Raw genomic sequence first — 22,025 nt, 5'->3', positions numbered from 1 at the left:
AGAGCAAAACAAAACAAACCCGACATGTTATATGATCAATCATTCCCAGGCACAACAGAATCATTAATGAATGTAAAAAAATAAATTTGATTTTATTTTTATCTGCTTTCCTCCCAGCTTTAAGTACATGGGTGTTTTTGGAAGCTTGAATTTCTAAGAAAATTCCACAGCTATNTTTTTTTTTCCAAGCTAAAAAATAAAAATGATATTTATTCAGCTTTTTGGAAATATAAATAACACAACGGATGACAAAGAGCAAAACAAAACAAACCTGACACTCATATGATCAATCATTCCCAGGTACAGCAGCATCATTAATGAACGTAAAAAAAAAAAATTTGATTTTATTTTTATCTGCTTTCCTCCCAGCTTTAAGTACATGGGTGTTTTTGGAAGCTTGAATTTCTAAGAAAATTCCACAGCTATACCAGCCCCTACAATGTGACTGAGTGAGGTTACGGTCCCACTCCCACAGGGAAATAAATGTCTATCGTTGGGGATTCTGGGGAACTTAAAAAACAGGTGTTTTTGTTAGGATGCATTCTCACATGGGAAAATGCAGCCATTATCCATTAAAACACAGTCCAATAAGGGTGCAGGTTTTCCAAGTTCTCAGGACTACCAGACCAGGCCGCTGAGCCTTCCTGGCAGCCTAGCCTGCAGCCCGTNACTAGCCTGCAGCCCGCAGCCTCTCAAGCTGCACAGAAAGTGGGATTCACAAAACCAGAGATGAGGCCTTTCTGACCTTTTTTCCTAGAAGTCAGAGGGTTCTCTGGGTAGGGAGGGTAAGGAGGTTTTACGTCAAGCCTGCCTTCACGCTCAGTACTGGGGGAGGGCTGCTAAGTCTACCCAGTGCACACTTGTGTTGAGTGCATGGAGTGTACTTACCCATCACCACACAAGGCAGTTAAGAGTAAATTAACAAGTCACTCTGGACCAAGCCCCTTCAAAACAGAGGCAAATTTGGTGAACCAAGGCCACTGCCTGTGGTAAAAACCGCAGTTCACCTAGGTCCTTTCCCGAAGAACCATATTAATCTGATTCAAGAGGCATCTCTGGCCAAGACAGAGCACGCAAGAAAAACGCAACTCTGGGTAAGACAATGCCACACGGAGTTTAGAGGTTGTGGTTTAGTCTACAGCACAAGAAGACGGTGGCATCACTAGTATTTCCAGCTGGAAAGAGCCTTGGCCGGACCACAGTCCTGGAGCATCTTACTAATGCAGCTTAACGGCCGTTGCCCAGATGTCGCTGCTGGGGAGCGGGGGGAAGGACCCATCCTTGGGGAACGGAGTTGCCTTTGGGATGATCAGATGGCACCAGGTACTGATCCCAATCATGCCTTAATAAGAACATTGTAGAACAACTGTTTATTTCGGTTTTATTCCAAGCAAGACGTTCAGCAACTAAATAGTCAGGACTTAGCTTTCAAATGACTGCTGTAGTAGTCCACTGAAGAACTTGATTTCCAGGCATTATGCAAAAGACTGTATTTCTTAAATGTACATATAAAGGGTAAAAAACTGCAAAGAACTTACGATCTTATGCGTAGCCAAATAATGAATATACAGTCGATCCTCACTATCTGCAGGCTCCGTATTTGCAAATTTGCCTATTCACGAAAATTCCTTTGTGGCCCCACAATCATTACTCCTGGTGCTTTCGTGGTCACTTGCCAACATGCACAGAGAGGGAAAAATCTGAGTCCCTGACAGGCACACTCCCAACTGAGGCTGAATAAGGTGACACTGTCTTCCTGTTTCCAGCCTCATACTGTAAACAAATGTCCTTTCTGTAGTCTCATTAGTACTTCATTTCCCACATATCTGTGCTTTTGCTGGTACTTCTGCTACTGAAGACGGCCCCCAGGTATACTGCTGCAGTGCCTGCTAGCATGAGAAGGCTGGGGCGTGCCTTACGGAGGGTACGTGTGTGCTAGGGAAGCTATGTTGAGGCAGGAATTACAATGCCGTTAGCTAGGCGTTCAATGTTAATGAATCGACACTATATATTAAATAAGATGTCTTTGAAAAGAAATCCACATAAAACGATGTTATGTATTGATTGGTTGATGAAAACGTGATTTCAGGCTCACAGGCACCTAACCGTGTATTTCCTCGAGGGGTAGCAGTCCAGCATTCTCTAATTCAGTACCTGCAGCTTGATAGAACATAGCTACCGTGAATGAGAATCGACTGTACTTATGTTTGAAAGCTAAAACTTGCATATTCACCAGAAATATGCTTTTTCCAGAACACAAACTTGGTATGCTGAAAAGCATCATTAGAGCTTTGGAAGGAACCTGAGAGATCACTTAGTTCAGTGGTTTTCAAACCAGGCTTTCAAGACCCCTAAGCCCCAAGCAGATATTGTGGGAAACATGGAAGTGTTTCCAGTCAATAACAGATTTGAACTGCCTATGGAACCCACTCATTCCAACTACTTTACAAATGGATTTCTCATTTGTCTTTGCTACTGCTGAAGTTTGAAAGCCACATTCTAGTCTACCATTTGCATTTTGTAGGTGAGGAAAGTGAGACCCAGAGAGCTGAAAACTTGACCCAACTCATTAGTAACTGCAGATTAAGATGAGACTCCTTGTTCCTAGCTCTCTTGGCTTTGAGAGAACTCACAAGCTGGCATGAGATTTAAACACAGGCAAGTAGGCAGGGAGGGTTTCCTTCCCTTGGTCTGTTTAGCAGCAGAAGAGAATTAGGAAAAGGAAGCCAATACTTCCTTGTCAATACAACAGTTATAGCATGAGACAACCATTGGGCAAATGACAACCTCAGTTTCAGTTTCTTCACCTGTTAAAATAGAGACATCTGTTTCTCAAGGACTGAGAACTAAAGGCATGTGTGGCATCCTTAGAACCTAGAAACTTTACATAAACCCAAAAGAACTTTAAAAAAAAAGATAAAGCAATAGACCTCAACAACACAAGCACGTCAAGTGCTTCTTGCTACCCAAGGGGAAGGCAACATGGAGAGTGCCCCTCTGACCTTATCTGGATGAGTGCTGGAAGGGAGTGCTCGGCTTGGAGGTAATACTGTCGGAAGGGTTGCAAGAGGTGAGCGAGTGGGAACTCAGCTGAAAAAGAAAGGCATGTTACCACACCATCATGCTTCATATCTAGAGTGTATTTCTCAATGCAAGCCGACTGAGCCTGTGACTATGACAATATGACAATGTGATCAAATATTTCATCTTTACCCATGATTTCCAATACAGTTTAGAATTTTAAATCTTTCAAATTTCAAATCTAGAATTTCAAATAGGTCCCATTTGCTGCCTACCACCTCTCAGCTTAGGTTGAGATCATCCATGAGGAAAAAGAGCTGCCCATCGAGTATTTTCCTTTTCTCCCCTGGATACAGAGGAACTTACCTGGATCCCCAAATAACTTGGACTCAATTTCACGCTGCTGAAGTAAAATTTTCTCTTTTTCTTTCCTCTGTTTCTTTTCTAGTTCTCTTTTCCTCTCTTCTTCTTGTTCTCCTTCCAACATGACTCTGAGGGCTCTCTCTTCAGCTTCGTATAATTCAGAGCGTTTTCTGATGAGTTTTCTTAGTCTCTGAAGATGGTGCTCCAAAGTCTCATCTGCTGAGGCTGGAGGGCAGACCCCTAGGCAGAGGTCCAAAGGGCATTTTAGGTAGAACTGTTTATGCGTTCTAATGAGAAGACTCAAAGCCCTACTTACATTATGAATTTGCAAATTCTAACCAATCATCAAGGCTCAACTTGAGCTTGAGTCTCCAATTAATCTGACCCCATGCTGACTTTCCCTAACTCCTCTCTCTGGATCATAGCACTTAACCTGATTTTATTTATTTCTAATGGTTTTGATCCTTTGGTTGGGCATTGAGCTCACCAAAGAGAGGATCTGTCTTATACTTCTTCACTCTGATTGCTCCCAGACCCAACTAATGAATAATCCTCCAGCTGACGGAGTCTGAAGCTCTGGGAGAACACACTTGGATAATGAGGAAGAAAGATACATAACCAACCACACTGACCTCACAGTCTGCTGCTTAGTGTAGGGTGACCAAATACTTCAGTTTGCTCAGTTTTAGTACTATAGGCCAGCATCCTGGGAAACCTGGGATGGTCAGTCACCCTGATTTAAATGTAAGGTCAGCTAATAGGATAGGCAATACAGCTAGTGCCACAATTGGGAAAATTTGATTAGACTAGTAAGTGATATAAAAGGATTATTATTAATTTTGTTACTTGTGATAACTGCATCAGAGTTGACTATGGGTATCTTATTTAGGGTTCTATTTTTGCGCATGAGTGTAATTTTTTTTTTTAAAGATTTTTTATTTATTCATTTGAGAGTGAGAGAGAGAGGAAATGAGAGGGGGAAGCATTAGCGGGAGAAACAGACTCTCCCCCTGAGCAGGGTGCCTGATGTGGGGCTCGATCCCAGGACCCTGGGATCATGAGATTAAGCCCCGAGTCAGTCTCCATACTCAGTACAGTCTGCTTCTCCCTCTCCTTCTGCTCCTCCCCTGGCTTGTGCTCTCTCAAATAAATAAATAAATAAATAAATAAATAAATAAAATCTTTTTAAAAATTTCGTAAGGAAAATGTTTTAAAATTTAATGAACACTTGCGTGGGTCGCAGTTGTGCACTCACTACCACATGGCCCTGAGATACAAAAGCTGCTGAAGCTGCTGGTGATTCATCCTGGAGTGATGTGGGTGTGGGCCATCCTGTTAGTTCTCGAAGATTTTAAAGGCAAATGTACTTATTATGGAAGCATCTTAACAATACCAGATACAAGGAAGAAAAAGAACCGAACATAATTAACCATTATTTCCCCGTTGAGCGTGCAGTCACTTTTGTTTATCTGTACATTAGCACTGTCACATGGTTTAACATAATGTGGAATTTCTACATCTCCATTTCAATTCTCTACATTCTCTTCCAGTCTTTATAATTATTGAATGGCTCTATCTGTTTCATCAAATCAACGTACCATAATTTACTTAACAAGCTCCCTACTTCTGGACACTTAGGCTGTTCCAAATGTCCTATTATCATATAGTATCACAATCAATACTCTTGGGCATGTTACTTTTTTCCTTCTACAGATTATTTCTGTAGGATAAATCCTCAAGAGAAGAAATGTTTATGAGTACTTCCAGGATGGCCTAAATGTGGTACTAAATTTGCTCTCCTATCCTCACCTCCAAGGCTAACATTTCTCCAGGTCATTTTCTCATGACTGCTTTGCTTGAACAGGTTTCCAATCACTCATTCCCAACTATGGAAACTCTACAACTCAAACCCATCTTCTACTAAGTTGCCAACTATTTTCCAAATACACACAAAATTCTTACGCACTGAGAAATTCAAGTTGTCATTACCCTGTTTCATAATAATTTCATGATTGTTTAATTTCTTTACTTAGACCAGGAATTGGCACGCTTTTTCTATAAAGGGCCAGCTAGCACTAAAATCTGCCAGTACAGCGAAAATACAGACACTCCATCAGCCCCAAAGTGCCCCCAGACTCCATGACGAATGGTGGCTTGCTCCCATCTCAGGCTGCTGGGCCTGCACCACGAACCCACACCTCCATCAACCTTTCATCGATCACCTCTGATCACAATGACACATTCCCTCAGCAATGGCAATCCTCACCCAGTCTTTCTCTTGACCCCATGTCCTGACACGGTTTAGGTTCCCTCCGCCTCTCCCACTCACTCCTCCAGTTCCTGCAGCTCCTATATACCAATGCCTTCTTCTTTTCCCTTCAGCCTTGTCCAGTCTTTGAATCTTGGCATGATGAGAAAACAACCTGCTACCTCTGGAGTCTTAAGCACGACTCTTCTCTTCTCTGACTAGGACTTTCTACCCTCCCAGTGCTCGTATCTCCTTCTCCCTGGAGACTGTCGGCCTCACTAAAACCTCCAACTGAACGTATCCAAATCCACCCCCCTTCTACCCATCCTCACCAAAACTTGTAGTCACTCTTAAAGCAAAACCCCAGGAGCCCTATGCTCACCTGCCAGTTGCAGAGCGCTCCTGGGAGAAATCATCTGATTACGTGCTCAACTACATCAGCTGCACCCACAGCACCTCCCTACAGCCATACTCCCATGGATCACTGGCTGGCTTGTACCATTCTTCATAGCAGTTATTTCAAACCTTTACTGCTCTCCTAAAGCCTTCCTTCTCTATGTCTCTGAGCAAACCATTGAACCTATCTCAGGGCAAACAGGCTAGTAGGCAGGGTATCTCTTAACTTTCAGCCCCCAGTTTCACTCATCTGCATTACTACCCTTCCTTTTCTCCTTCATTTTCATTCCAGTGGAAGACAGATCCTTCTGGTGGCTCAGTTAAGTGTCTGCCTTTGGTTCAGGTCATGATCCCAGGGCCCTGGGATCAAAAGCCCCATGTCTCCTTCTCTCTCTGCTGCTCCCCTTGCTTGTACTCTCTCTGTCAAATACATGGATAAATAAAATCTTAAAAAAAAAAAAAAAATGGATCCTTCTACACTAAGTTAATCCCTCCACCTGGGATCAGTCTCCCTACATCCTGCAGGGCCTTGAGCCATCAACTATCCCACCTGCTTCTCTCCGACTCTCTCTCTTTACTCACTCCTTTGCTTGGCAATTAATCATGCTCAAAGTTCCCCCATGACCCTAAGATTACCACCCCGCCCCTCTACACTGTCAGATACCAATCTTGCTCTCTCCTTTCCTCACAGACAAACTTTTAATAAGCTGAACTCACTGTTTGATTTTCTTACCTCCTATTCCCTCTTTAGTCTAGTCTAGTCTGGCTTCTACCCATACCATTCTGCTGAAATGCACCGAGCATAGCTCACTGGTGATCTATTGCATACTAATTCCCATGATGTCCCTCAGTCTTTAGGTACTATCATTATTCCCTTCCTACAGGTAAGGAAACCAAGGCAAAGAGACGTTTTGGTAACCTGCCCATGATAACACAACCTCTCTGAGCATCTGCCTCTTTTCAGGAGGGAGGGGACCTACCTTCTCCTTCTATCTCTCTGACCTTTCTTGTGGCCACCCCTTTATTCATCTGGATTTTGACATTCCCTAGGATTTTGTCTTTTTGGCCCTCACCTCGAACTATACAACCGCCTTAAGGTCATGCCTACTTGTGGCCGCATGCTGATGACTTCTTATCCAGGATGTACCACAGGCACCTCAAACTTACCATGCCCCAAATTGAACTCACCAACCCCAAATCGTTCCTCCTCCCATTGCTGAGTTCCCCAAGTTATTTACTTATACATTCCCCCTCTCCTTTATTCATATTTCTTAAAGCCATTTACTTTTCTCCAAGTCACCATCTGACCCTTAGCTCACACTCCCATATTATCTGTGCCCAAACTACCAAACAGCCTTCTCAGTCTCTTTTCTCCCTCCCTCCTAGATGCTCCAAACCGTTCTCTGCTCCACCAGCGCTGATCACTGCTGTCATTTCACTTTATGCTTAAAATCTTTCAATGGTTCCCCTCAGCTTTAAGCACAGGTGAGAAGTCTAGTCTGGCCCCTAAGACAGTTTGCAATGCGGCCCTGCTTACATATCCAGCCTCATTCTCTCAGCCCTTACCTGGAGGTACACACACCTTGAGGGAAAAGTTTTAAGTATATAATGCAACTCGCAGCTAGTTACCAAATCATTTTACATTCAAGTCCATTAACTCCACAGAGGCTGCTTATTTTTACAGATCACAATTCCTCCAAAATTTCCTCCTTCTTTTGGACCAAAGTGCGTAAGACTAATAGTGAGAAATTATGCTAGGAAATTTACTTGGCAAAAGTTTACTGACCACTCACCTCACAGAGGACATGGAGTAGAAGAATATTAAATAATAGCCCTCAGGTTTTCATTCCTCAAGGAAGAGATAAGGGTAGACACCACAGACGCAAATTCCTCTTTGACTCATGAATGTGCTAGGGGTCATCTGCTTCTGAGGCCTGAATCTGAATCAGCCACTCTGAAGGCTGGCATGCAGGAGCTAAGCACTCGGCTAGTGAATGAGCTTGGCTGGATACACAATGGTCACATCCCAATGAAACTTTATTAAGGGTCTGACTCACAGGTTTCATTTATATTTTAAACCACACAGGGGAAGTCACTTGCTATCATGGTATTTGCTAATTTGTGTGTTCTCAAATATCCCTGGTGAATATCAATGGCCTATAGCCTTCTAAATGAGGCAGCATGTGGTCCAAACCAGGTGCAAGTAAGAAGGAGGTCATCTCAGCCCAGATCAGGAAAGGACAGAGAATGTTGCATCTGTATTTAGTTTTGAAGGACAGTGAGAGCTTAAAATGGAAAAGATGGAATTGAGGGCCCTCCACAGAAATAGACTGGCAAGAGCAAAGATTAAGACAGGCAAATGTTCAAAGCACAACTAGGGATCTTCTAGAAAACCAGTGCTCCCTCTAGAGGCAAGAAGAGATGACTGAGGTTTTCTGATTCAAAAGCACGTAAGCTGAGTACATCCATACGGTCTGCAAGGCACTCCCTGCCCGGTCCAACCATTCACACCTCTTTAAATATCAATGTTTCAGGCTGGAAACATACCTGAAGGAGCATGCCAAATTCTCAACACCTTCTGACGCACCTAGCTTTTGCCTTGGTACATGGGCAAAGGTGACCAGCCATGCCAACCTCACTCAGAAAAGTGTGGCCAGGAATGCCTGGGGTGGGAATGATGAGTCAAGGGAAAGGCAGTGTATTGGGTTCCCACACCTGCCTCTCTTTTCAACCTTGTCAACCAAGGGGTAAACAAAGTCTGAGGCTTCCTGCTTCAAAAATTCTGAGGAACTGCTGACAAGCTTTATTACTCTACTGGATGAAAATAAAAAATTATCAAATATTTTTCCTTCAAACTTTTTGGGGGACGGAGGGCGCTAGGGTAAAGAAAGGGAAGGAGCAGGGCAACAGAGGAATAAATACAAGAGGAAATGCAAAGCCATGGTTACCTTTCCTTGCTGCTGCCTCTTTCCTGAGTTTCCTCAATTTCTCCAAGGCCCGAAGAATGTCCACCATTCTTTTGGTGTCTGCTTGCTTTTTCCTCACTTCAGATAAGACACCATCAGCAGCAGCTTTAAGTTCCTGCTCCTGGAAAGAGAGTCAATGAGACAGACCTAGTATTAGGAACAACATTACAGCAGACAGCAGCTGCCTAGCAGTGAGATTTCAGAAGATCAGACAGCTGCAGGGTTAAGAGTTTCCACCAGACGGCCATCCCAATTTCCTAGGCTGGACACAACTCCTCTCCCACACCGGTCCAGCCGAGGGATTATCTTCTCTGCAGTTTCTATGTGGGTGCTGATCTTTGCTTCTTCCTTGGAATTTCTTCAAGTGTGGTCCAAGGAACATCTGCACCAACTTTAAGTTGGGACTCTCTTTTAAAAATGTAGACTCCTGGGGGTGCGTGGGTAGCTCAGCTGTTAAGCGTCTGCCTTTAGCTCAGGTCATGATCCCATGGTCCTGGGATGGAGCCCTGCATCGGACTCTCTGCTCAGCGGGAAGCCTACTTCTCCCTCTCCCACTCCCCTGTGTTCCCTCTCTTGCTGTCTCTCTCAAATAAATAAATGAAATCTTAAAAAAAAATGTGGACTCCCGGACCCAAAGATTCAGACTAGGAGGGAAGATAAGGAATGGGTTAGAAGGGCCAGAACTCTACAATTCTGTCAGTGACACACAACACACGTAGCACGTACTCCAGTGTTAAGTGCCTAGGATCTTTTGACATGATAGCCTTTCAAACAATGAAGACCCTATCCTACTCAAGTTGGTTCACATGTAGACAAAATGACTCTGGTTCTTCAAACCACCACTCACAGGACTGGGTCTCCAATCCCCTAACTGTGGATGGTAAGAAAGATCCTTTTGCCTAAAGCTCTCTTCCCATCTATCAAATAAATGCCTGTAATTCCACCATTACAACCACACTATACTGTTTCCTTCTTATGCTTCTGTTACCCTCTCTGCCTGAACTGCACCTGTTGCTTTCACTCGGCTTTGACATGTCCTTTAAGACGCAGTTCAGATGTCACAGTATCATCCACATGATCCCTTACACCATCCCCCCAACGGACTGGTTATTCCTGCTCTGGGTCCCTACAGCACCTACAGCTGAAACCCTAACACATACCATGCTGTATAGACATGGTCCCTATGAGGCTCTAAGCCCCTCAAGGACAAGCACTATATCCTATTCATCCCTATCACCAGCACCGGGTCTGGCACATAATGGGTCCCTACTAAATGTCTGTAGAACTGATGCAAACTTCCTTAGATTATAGTGTTGCCTCCAAGTATTATCCTTTAAAGCACAGATATTCCTGGAGGTATGAAAACAAAGCTTGCCATCACATTTCAGGGGGGGTTACAGCAGATTCTAGGGCAGTAACACACACAAGGAGGATGAGGAGGGGGCGCCTGGGTGGCACAGCGGTTAAGCGTCTGCCTTCGGCTCAGGGCGTGAACCCGGCGTTATGGGATCGAGCCACATCAGGCTCCTCTGCTGTGAGCCTGCTTCTTCCTCTCCCACTCTCCCTGCTTGTGTTCCCTCTCTCGCTGGCTGTCTCTATCTCTGTCAAATAAATAAATAAAANAAAAAAAAAAAAAAAAACTTTAAAAAAAAAAAAAAAAAAAAGGAGGATGAGGAGGGAGGAAACCTTAGTCGGTTGTACAGAGTGAAGGGAAGGGGGAAGCACCTCGAGGCACTCATAAGTAATGAGAATACATTCGACAGCCACCTGACCAATTTCCATTTTCACCCTGGCCCCTACCTAAGATCAACAGGCTTTGGAGTCAGCCAACCTGGGCTCAAATCAGGAGTAAAACTGTTACAAACCAGTTGTGTGATTGTTGGCAAGTTAGCTTCTCTATGCCTCAATTTCCTAATCTGTAAAATGGCGAGAATACAATTTACCTCTCAGGATTGTTCCAGGGATTAAAGATCTGGTATATGCAAGGGCTTTAGCATAGTGTCTAGTATGCAGCAAGTGCTCAAAAACACCACTGTTAAACCTGGGGATATGCGGATTAAAATTCCTGGGGCAAGTCATCACTGCTGCCGCACCAGCCAATTAGGGTAAGGCACCAAGTGCTCTATATTTTGTATTAAAATCAGCAGAACAATACAAGAAACAAGGACCCAGATTTCTGTTCGCCTTGAACGTTATTAAGTGGACAGAACACTGTAGTAGGAGACAAGACGTCTGTCATCCCTGCGACGCCACTGTGTAATCCTATACTTTGTGTTTACAGGACTCGCAGTGCACCTAGAGCGTTTGTGTTTTGTACTATGCGTCATTTACACGCAATCAACATGAAGATATGAGGTCGGAAAGCCTGGCTATCTTTTTATTTTACGGATGAGGAAAAGGAGGCTTAAACATGGGAAACGACAGCGCAAAGCCTCACGGCCCTTCAGGTTCCAAAACATCACTACCCCCAGCCCCCGAGCATCTGCTACTCTTACCCGCTTCTTCTCCTCCACCTCCTGCACGCACTTGACTCTCCAAAGGTCAATCTCCTGCTCGCGCTCCGCTGCTCGCGCGGCCTCAGCCTCCCGCTCAGCTTCGCGTTCCCGGGCCCTCTCGCGAAGCCGCAGCCGGCGGCGCCGGACCCTCTCCAACCTCCGCCGCGCCTCACCCACATAAGCGGCCTGGGTCAGCAGCTGTAGTCTTTCGGCCAGTTGGGCGCGCAGCGGCGCGGCCTGGGCATGCAGCAGTACCCAGGCGGCGCCATCGGCCTCGGCCTCGGCCTCGGCCTCGCGCAGGAAAAAAAAAACCCCAGCCGCCGCACCAGGCGCAGAGCCCCGCGCAACCGCGCGCGCACTTCGCCCAGGCTGGGCCCGGCGGGCGCGCGCGGAGGCACCGGGCAGCCGGCCCGCCGCGGGGTTCCGAACACCGCCTCTAGCCACTGCCGGTCGCGCAGGCGCTGCAGGGCCGCGTCCCCGAGTACGTCGGACGGCGTTTTTTTTTTTTGTGCGGGCTCCAGGGCGGCCCCGGGCCTGGCGGCGGCGGCCGTGACCGCTCGCCACCGTCGGTTCCCGGGAAGGGCCGGCACTGGGGCGGCGGGGGGGGGGGCGCGGCACCGGGTAGAAGACGCCACCACCGCTACCGCCGCCGCCGCGAGAGGCTTCCCCGGGGGCCCGGGGCTGCAGAGCCAGCGGGGGCTGGAGGAAGGGGGCGGAGGCCCCCGGAAAGGGGCCGGGCCGCTGCGGAAGAGGCGGCGGGAAAGCCGGGGAGGGCAGCGGCGGTGGCGGACAGCCGAAGGGAGCGGGAGGCGGAGGCGGCGGGCCTGGGCGACCCGGGGCGAAGAAGGGCGGCAGAGCCATGTCCACGACGGAGGGAGTTTGAAGAGCGACAGGAATTTGAGTGGTTCCTCTAGAAAAAGTGTCTTCCGGGAGGAAGTGACGTAATACACGCGCAACGCGAATACGACGCGCCCGGCCTGGAGAGCCGCACGCGTTTGTGGGCATTCATTCGGTTCTTCAATTTCTAAATACCGCTCTCATTGAGCATTCTAGGTGCGGAGCCAGCTACATTGCAAACATTGTAACTAACAGATACAGTTTCCCTCGTGAAACTGCCTGTCTAGTAAAGAAGACGCATTCATCAAGTAATCGTGCAAATGCAGAAGTGCAGCGGTGAATGGAAGTACTACCAAAGAGGAAAACACTGGGCAAGAAGAGCTTATAGGAGATTTTGACTTAGTCAAAGAAGTTAGGGGAGCCTGTCCTAAAGATTTCAGCCTTCTGGTAAGTAGGAGTTAAATAGAAGAGAGAGAAGCACAGTTCAGGTAGGAACAGCATTTGCAAAAACTCTAGTAGATAGTAGGTCTAGTCGGGAAACTGAAAGTGCCAGTATGGAAGTGATGTGATGTTGGGGTCCTAGAGCTAAGAGTCAAGAAAGAATTCTTGAGACGTTTTCGGTGCAGAAAAGATGGTTTTATTAAAGCATGGGGAAAGGACCTCTGGGCAGAAACAGCTGCACTGGGATTGGTTATATACTTTTAAGTTGGGGTAGGGGTAGAAACAAAAATTTCCGAAAGGATTTTCAAGTGTTAAAGAAGACTTCCAGGATCCTGGAGGTCCCGCTATGGTCAAACTGGGGTTGCTTTTTACCTCTAGCAAAGCATTAACTTTAAGATAAATTCCTGCATGAGAGTTCTACCCTGCCTGTCTCAAGTATTTGTCAATGGGCTGCAAATTGTAAGGAAATTAATTTGATGTACTGTTTCCTTTTGCCTTTGTTCTCCATGTCCGGATGGAGCGGGGAAAGCCTGGAGGGAGCCTGGGAGGACAGATCATAGCATTCCAGGATCTCCTATCCTAAAAACAATGGGAAACCACTGGAGGGTTTTAAACTGGAGGGGAAGGAAAGGCCATGCTGCAAGATTAGGTATTTAAAATTAAACTGTTTTGAGATAATTATAGATTAGTGTGCAGTTGTAAGAAATAATACAGGGAAATCTTGGTTACTCTTCACCCAGTTTCTCCCAATGGAATTATCTTGCAAAAGTGTAGTACAATATTACAACCCAGACACTGACATTAATATAGTCAAGATACAGAGCATTTCCATTCCATCCCTTCCAAGATTCCTTTTATAGCCACACCCACTTCCCTTAATCTCTGGCAACTAACCTGTACTCTTTTATATAACTTAGTCCTTTCAAGAATGTTATATAAATGAAATCATACAGTACATAACCTTTTGGGATTGTTTTTACTCAGCATAATTCTCTGAAGATTCATTCAGGCTCTATCAATACTGTTCCTTTTTATTGCAATAGAAGTGCTCAAAAAAGGTGTTAATAAAATGAAACCACTTTTTAAAACCATTCACATATTGAAGGATATTTGGGTTGTTTCCACTTTGGAGTTAGCATGAATAAAGCTGCTATAAACATTTGTAAAGAGGTTTTTTTGTGAACATAAATCTCCGTTTCTTTGGGATAAATGCCCAGGAGTGCAGTTGCAGGGTCATGTTGTTGCAGGATTTTTTCTCTGTTGGTGCCTGCGGTTCTTAGTCACGCCACTTCAAAGAATGAAGAGGTAGAGCAGACAGTGGCTGCAAGGTTTATTGATAGCAAAGTGATAGCACAAAGCTCCCAAGGAGGAAGGGGACCTGAGAGGGTTGCCACTGGAGTTTCTAAGTCTAGGGTTTGTTGGGCTTGTTGTGGGCTTGTTGTGGGCTTGTTGACAGGCTGTTTTAATCTGAGTAACCCTCCCCGTGCCTATCATCCGATCAGGTTTTTGTCACCTATCTTTCAGTATAGGAAAGGGGGGAGGGCTCTTTCCAGGGTGGTGTAAAATCCTTTTAAGGGTGGTTTCCTCTTGGTGGGGGGGACGGCTTGTCCGTGCCTTCCAATTATCCTTCATCCATATGGCAGTTGCATGTTTAGTTTTTAAAGAAACTGCCAAATTATTTTCAGAGTGGCTATACCATTTTATAGTCCCACCAGCAATGAGTGATCATTTCTCTGCATTCTCACTAGCATTTGCTACTATTTTTTAAATTTTATTTGCACTTCCTTAATGGCCACTTACGTTGGACAACTTTTCATTACACTTATTTGTCATCTGTATGCCCTCTTCATTGAAATGTCTGATCATATCTTTTGCCCATTTTCTTTTTTTTTTTTTTTTTTTTTTAAAGTTTTTTTTTATTTATTTGACAGAGATAGAGACAGCCAGCGAGAGACGGAACACAAGCAGGCGGAGTGGGAGAGGAAGAAGCAGGCTCATAGTGGAGGAGCCTGACGTGGGGCTCGATCCCATAACGCCGGGATCACGCCCTGAGCCGAAGGCAGACGCTTAACCGCTGTGCCACCCAGGCGCCCCCTTTTGCCCATTTTCTAACTGGATTGTTTTTCTGTTGATATTTTAGAGTTGTCTACGTATTCTAGATACAAGTCCTTTGATATGTCCCGGTTTATAGTTTGCCTTTTAATCCTCTTAACAGGGTTCGGCTTTTTTGGGGTTTTGTTTTTTTAAAGATATTTATTTGAGAGAGAGAGCATGAACAGGGGAGAGAGGGAGAAGCAGGCTCCTCACTAAGCAGAGAGCCCGACGCTGGGCTCGATCCTAGCACCCTGGGATCATGACCTGAGCCAAAGGCAGACGCCTAACCTTGACTGAGCCACCCAGGTGCCCCATTGTTTTTGTTTTTAAATAGAACAGATGTTCTTAATTTTAATGAAGTCCATCTTACCAGTGTTCTCTTTTATGGATTCTGCTTTTGGAGTCAGATCACGCCCCCTTGGGGTGCCTGGGTGGCGCAGTCGTTAAGTGTCTGCCTTCAGCTCAGGGCGTGATCCCGGCGTTCTGGGATCAAGTCCCACATCAGGCTCCTCCGCTGGGAGCCTGCTTCTTCCTCTCCCACTCCCCCTGCTTGTGTTCCTTCTCTCGCTGGCTGTCTCTCTCTCCCTGTCAAATAAATAAATAAATAAATAAATAAATAAATAAAAATCTTAAAAAAAAAAAAAGAGGGGCGCCTGGGTGGCATGGCGGTTAAGCGTCTGCCTTCCGCTCAGGGCGTGATCCTGGCGTTATGGGATCGAGCCCCACATCAGGCTCCTCTGTTATGAGCCTGCTTCTTCCTCTCCCACTCCCCCTGCTTGTGTTCCCTCTCTCACTGGCTGTCTCTATCTCTGTCGAATAAATAAATAAAATCTTTAAAAAAAAATAAAATAAAAAAAATTTAAAAAAAAGAACTCTTTACTTAGCTCCACATCCTGAAAATTTTCTCCTGTGCTTTTTCTAAAAGTTTTGTAGGTTTACACTTGACTTTGTGATCCAGTCTGAGTTAATTTTTGTATAAGGTGTGAAACTTAGGTTGAGGTCCTCCCCCCCACCCTCCCCACTTTGGATGTCCAGTTGTTGCAGCATCACATTAGATCTTTACTTTTCAGAGTGATAGTAGAGGACCCCTTGGTTAAGAGTCCAGATCTATACTGATTGAGGGATCAGAAGGCAAGCTGAGGACAAAGCACAACTGACATCCCACAACCGCCCCACCCCCCCAGGTGGGATTTGTGTGACACTCTTCAGGCACTCCTGGCTGCCCTAAAACTAAGGGAAGGGAAAAACAAATGGTTAACTAATAGAGACCACAGGAGTCTCCATCAGTTTACAAATGTCTTAGTGATTTACAAGGAAAAAGCATTCTCATCAATTAGCCTAACTTTCGAAAACCCATAGACTCAGTTTCCTGGAGCCCTAACATCACCCTCCCCTCCATAGTGATGTTGAAAACAAAGGTAGAAGGGAATGTAAATAAAATTTCCTTACAACTGGAGCCGATTGACAAATATTTGAGGCAGGCAGAATATAACATTCCTTCAGGAAACTCCCAACTATCTTAATGTTAATTCTTTGCTAGAGGGAAAAACTACCTTAGCTTTACAATAGCCAGGCCTCCAGTATTCAGAGAGCCTTCTTTAGCATATCAAAGTGCTTCTGGACACTTCTTTTTTCTTACCTCCCCCAACTCCCAAGTATTTAAGTATATAATTAGCTATTCCTCACAACCCCAGTGCAGCTGCTCTTTCTGCCCATGGGTCCTGTCCCTGTGCTTTAATAAAACCACCTTTTTTGCCTCAAAAAATGTCTCAAGAATTCTTTTGACCATCAGCTCCAGACCTCACCAGCATTCCAAAACTACATCATAAACCATGAGAACTATCAATGCCTGACCCCACATCCCAAGGAACCTCTAATATTTCTCAGAAATTTTTAATAACATTTTTACTCATATCATTGTAAATACTGTACATAAAGGCTTCAATTTTTATCTTAAATTTATTATGTAAGATAACATATAATTTCTAGATATTCAGTTGTCAATACTGATGTGGGAAACAAAGACAAAATGTATTTCCTTACTACCTATAGCCCACTTACAAGTCCTTAAAACGGGCAGAGTGACATTCCTCTAGGAACTCCACTGCCTAGATGTTAATAGTTTGCTAAGGACAAAAGGCAATTTTAATTTAGCCCGACCCCCCAGAATCCTGTAAGTCTACTTTAACATATAAAAATACCTTTGGAAATTTCCTTTATCTCTACTCCCCAAGATGCAGGTTGGCAATCATCCTCCAAGCATATGACCTACTGATATACATCTGAAGGGTTTCATGACTAAGGGTTTATTAGACAGTAATAAATGACTTTTCCCACTAGTTAGCCCCTCAAGGTCCGGAAAACCTCGCTTCAGATTCCTTAGAGACTTCCCCTATCCCTAACCCCCTCCCAACTTGAAAGTATGTAATGGGCCACTCATGACCCCAGTGCAGCTCTTTCTGCCCATGAGTCCTGTCCCCCTGCTTTAATAAAACGATCTTTTTGCACCAAAGATGTCTCAAGAATTCTTTCTTGACCATTGGCTTCGAACCCTAACATCTTTCCTACATCAAATACCATTTATTACTAAATATTCTTTTTCTAAATTGAAGTATCACCTTTTCCAATACTAAATTCCTATATTTGGCTTCATTCTTTTCCAATACTAAATTCTCATATATATATTTCTGGTTTTCCTTTTCCATTGGTCTATTCATTCATGCACTGGTACACACTTAAGTTTTTAAAGCTTTGTATTTATATGTATATATTTTTTTAAAGATTTTATTTGACAGAGAGAGGGAACACAAGCAGGGGGAGTGGGAGAGGAAGAAGCAGGCTCTCAGCGAAGCAGGGAGCCCGATGTGGGGCTCGATCCCAGGACCCTGGGATCATGCCCTGAGCCAAGGCAGACGCTTGACTGAGCCACCCAGGCACCCGTTTATATTTCAATAAAGTTTTTTAAATAGAAGAGGGAGCCCCTCCTCATTTTTTAAGATTTTATTTGAGAGGAGGGAGGGAGAGCATGAAGGGAAGGGCAGAGGGAGAGGGAGAAGCAGACTCCTCGCTGAGCAAGGAGCCCAAAGTGGGGCTCAATTTCAGGACCCTGCAACGGAGCCACCTAGGCGCCCCCCTCCTCATTCTTCTTTCAGTGTTAAGTGGAGAGGTTATGGAACCAGTCTACTTGGGGTTAAATCCTGGCTGTTGTTTACTAGTTGTGTGACCTTGGGAAAGCTACTTAAGCACTCTGGGCTTCAGTTTATCTATAATAAGGGTTGGTAACAGCACCTACCTCATAGAGTTGTTCCATTAAATGAACACAGTGACATACAGTAAGCACTATGAGTGTACATTATCATTTTGCTTTTCATTCTTGTTTATTTTTCCTTATGTACTTTAGAATCCATTTCCCTACTTTCAATTTTAAAACTTCTTGGTATCTTATTGCAATACTAAATTCATAAATCAATATAGGGTTAATAGACACCTTTATAATACTGAGTTTCCCCACTGAAGGACATGGGATACCACTTATTTTCAGATATGCAAAATACCTACCCATCTACTCTTCCACTCCTATCACCTTAGTCCAATCCATTATCTTTAAAAAATAAAAATAAAAAACAAATAAATAAGACCTGAGTGTGTCTGATTCAATCCTTGCTCCTCTAAAGTTTGCTATACTGCAACCTAAGTGGTCTTTTAAAACTTAGGTCAGATATTTCCCTGTGCAAAACCTTCCAATAGCATCTCATCTCTTCCAGAATCCAAGTCTGAAAGGCCTCTAGTCATTTCCCCTCCATTTTCCTCAGAGTCTTCCCTTCCCAACAATCTAAAATACACATCTAATGATGTGCAACTCTCCTGGTTAATACCCTTTCAATAATGCCCTACTATTTTCTGCATAAAATTACAACCTAACATGGCTTACAAGATATTCTACTGTTTTAAAATGTTTGGAGCACCCAATATGGGAGACATTATGGTAGGTGCTGACTATAGTTAACAGAATATAGTTTTCACCCTAGTGGAACTTGCAGTATACCTGAAAAGACATGTGAAAAATAAGCTTAGGATTTCTCAACTAACTCCTAAAGCTCCCTAGTTGTTTCACATTTGACAAGATCTTGATTTAATTTTCATTATTTCTTTCTGGCAAATTCCTTCTTGATCTTCCAGACCCATCTGGGCCATCCCCTTTTGTGTCACCATACCTGATACCTACCTCATTTCCAATATTATGATGCACGGATGTTTGTGTTTTCTTCCCCTAAACTAGTAATCTTCTTGAAAAACTTGGTCTAATCTAGTGTGGGGCCCATGCAGGACATTTAAGTGCAGGTTTTCAATAAATGTCTAACATAAACTTTAATAACAGAACTTTATCTGTGGCATCTACAACTAGGAGAATTTATTAGATATGAAAGTGCCAAGGATTAACCCATCACTAGAATAAAGCAGCTCATGATATCTGTGTCCTTTTAAAAATGGCACTGCATATGGACATAACACCACACTGGCTTTCATTTAGTACTTTTGTTTTATTCAAATGCCAAAACATAAGTTTCAAGATACAAATTGTAATTATACTCAGTTTGTTTGATTTAAAAACATCAATTATGCTTTGTTAACAACTTCCAAAACCAAATGTAAGTTGTGACTAAAATGTCTCCCAGTCCATTTCTGGAGGATTACCCTTAATATATTTAGTAGCTACTCCAATTTCACTCTACAAAAAGGAAAACAATGATGCTATAAGAGAAAGATAATGAACAGTTATAATATGAAAGACTTCCTGAGAAGAACTTTAACCATTAATATAGACTAAGAAGGATACTTGTTTCTGTTCCATTTTATAGCAACCAGGCTTAAACACTCTGCAAAAGTACATTTCTGGTCCTACCCAGCCATAAATAGATATCTCAAATCTCTTATTACATCACAGAAAGCCAAATTTTTCATCAAAACAATTTAGAATTTGCTAACAGCTTAAGGTTTTTTTCCTAAGAAAAAGGGGATAAAAGGAAAACTCAAGAATCTATAAACCAAATAATGAAAACAAATATTAAAATGTACTCTGATTTAAACAATTTCAATGAGGTTGAACTGAACGCATAGTACGGAAAGTTGCATCATTATTAAGCTTAAAAGGTACCCAAATATTTTAATATTTATAAAATCAAATGAAATAACTTTGATTGTTAAGCCCCTCCAAATTTCCCCCACTGTTTAGTTTTATTATATAATGGAGGTTAATAACTTGTATTTTAGTGTGAACACATTCATTTCTGCTGATAGCAAAGCATAGATTTTCTTCAATGTTCTATGAAACCAAGGAATGACACAAATATCCAGTACCAAAATAGAAAACAAAACTAGCTAAGCACTTTAGTTAAGTGCACAATATTAGGATAGTTTAGCTCATGGCTGTTACTATGATGCTGCACGATACTTTTAGAATTAGATGGTGTTTTCCTGAAGAGTTAAGGCAGACTTCAATTCCATCTGCCGCACTCATCATACATACTAAAATGGATCAAAGATAGAAAATAAATCAGACAAGTCAGCAAGCGAACGGCCTTTTCTACAGTACAGATTGGGAAGTTGGTATCATGCATTAGCAGATAAGACTAAGAACATAGCTAAATAAATCAGCAAAATATAGTTCTTCAGGGTACTTTTTCCATGAAATTTTTAACTACTTGGAGACTACCTATTCCAATTTTTAAGATGAATAAAATTCCAATATTTTCAGGTAACAGATATGGGTAGAAAAAGGTTAAACTAAAAAATGGTATCCCCATCTTTAATTTTAAGGAATTTATTTTCCCATTTGTAGAGTAACATTATTGTAAAATCCACGGTTATTGCAACACCTGCATTGCTTAAAGGAACTCCTAAGAATCTTGTTAAAGCATCTTTTTAAAAAACTCAACCAAAATAATGTACATTTTATCTTTGAACATTGTATCATTAAAGTCCACATAATGTCCTCTGTATAAATCAATGTGATGTTACGTAATATACATGATCTGATTTTTATCCTAAAAGCTTCTGACCATGTATGATATCCAAGATAGATCCAATGCTTTTAATGTCAGACTGTAGAGACAGTTACGATCATAAACAAAAGGAAAAGTTTTATATACAGGACAGAAGTCTGACAGTTTAGCTGTTTGCTGCATCTGCTTGACGAGGCCATCCTTCTTCTTCAACTCCAGAGTCATACTCTTCTTCAGAGGATTCTTTCGTTGGAGCCCTATCATAAAAAGCCATTAGGTTTTTTGTCTTTTTTTTTTTTAATAAAAATTAGGGGGAAACATGATCTCTAGACTCAAAATAATAATTTAATCCACCTAGCTAGAAAAAACACCCCAAAAAGGAAAATATTAAGAGCACTTTTAATATTCATATTGCTTAGTGGTGAAATACAGGAAACATTAAGCACGCATAACCAAGAGTTGTGAGTAATTTTTCCAATACTTTCCCTAACAAATTTATTACTGAAATAAATTAACAAAGCTTCAACTGCAAAGTCTTAAGAAATCCATTTCTTCACCAGAAAAGTAGAATCTATTATTTCAACTCAAACGCTTGATATTTAGCATATATTTGGAGTAAAGAAGTCAATAACTTCTGACCAAATCTGACTTGACTCAAATTAGTCAAAATTATAATCAGAACACTATAATTTCTTCATATATTATCATTAACCAATAAAAGATTGTCTCTGAATAACTAATCAATCAACTACCTCCTAAAGTTATCTCAGAAGGTAAGCAAACATAAAACATAATATACCTTGTGACTTAGTTAAACATCTTTTCTACAGAAAATTACTGCATCCTTATGAATATAAGGACACTTATATTTTTGTGACAGACCAATAAACCACAGCAATAAACAGCTGATCTTAAGTTTTTAGATTTGTTCAAGCTTGACAATACACTTTACCGGATATATCCTGGTTCCTTTTTCCCTTCTACTACTTCTTTGTCAACCTCCACACATACAATATCAGAATTAGGAACTTCAAACATTGGTTCTAGTAACAGCTTTTCCTAAAGAGATAAAAAAGTAATGCATTATACGGAAAACTGAGGTTACATACAAAATACTTAACATTCTATAGGCCACCAATCAAATGCATTAACTCAACAAATA

General features: G+C 42.7%; 2 protein-coding genes across 2 annotated transcripts in view; both read right to left on the bottom strand.

The window, feature by feature from the left end:
- Positions 1-888: 888 nt before the first annotated feature.
- Positions 889-12,419, bottom strand: PDCD7 (programmed cell death 7). Its single transcript, XM_011218470.3, is given in 9 exon segments — positions 889-1,268; positions 1,270-1,342; positions 3,003-3,090; positions 3,388-3,624; positions 8,977-9,115; positions 11,490-11,798; positions 11,801-12,000; positions 12,003-12,098; positions 12,101-12,419. Coding segments are annotated over 9 exon segments (1,443 nt in total). The 5' UTR covers positions 12,351-12,419; the 3' UTR covers positions 889-1,217.
- Positions 12,420-19,382: 6,963 nt separating this feature from the next.
- The window catches only part of CLPX (caseinolytic mitochondrial matrix peptidase chaperone subunit X), a 41,525-nt gene continuing 38,882 nt past the window's right edge, over positions 19,383-22,025 (bottom strand). The window contains exons 13-14 of the mRNA XM_002914250.4: positions 21,816-21,922; positions 19,383-21,120 (exon numbers count right to left, since the gene is read on the bottom strand). Of these exons, the coding sequence (XP_002914296.1) occupies positions 21,030-21,120; positions 21,816-21,922 (198 nt within the window). The 3' untranslated portion in view covers positions 19,383-21,029. The remainder of the gene's footprint in view (positions 21,121-21,815; positions 21,923-22,025) is intronic.

This window comes from Ailuropoda melanoleuca, chromosome 5 (assembly GCF_002007445.2).
Source record: "Ailuropoda melanoleuca isolate Jingjing chromosome 5, ASM200744v2, whole genome shotgun sequence".
Classification (NCBI taxonomy): Eukaryota; Metazoa; Chordata; class Mammalia; order Carnivora; family Ursidae; genus Ailuropoda; species Ailuropoda melanoleuca.
This window is presented reverse-complemented; position numbering and strand designations above follow the sequence as displayed.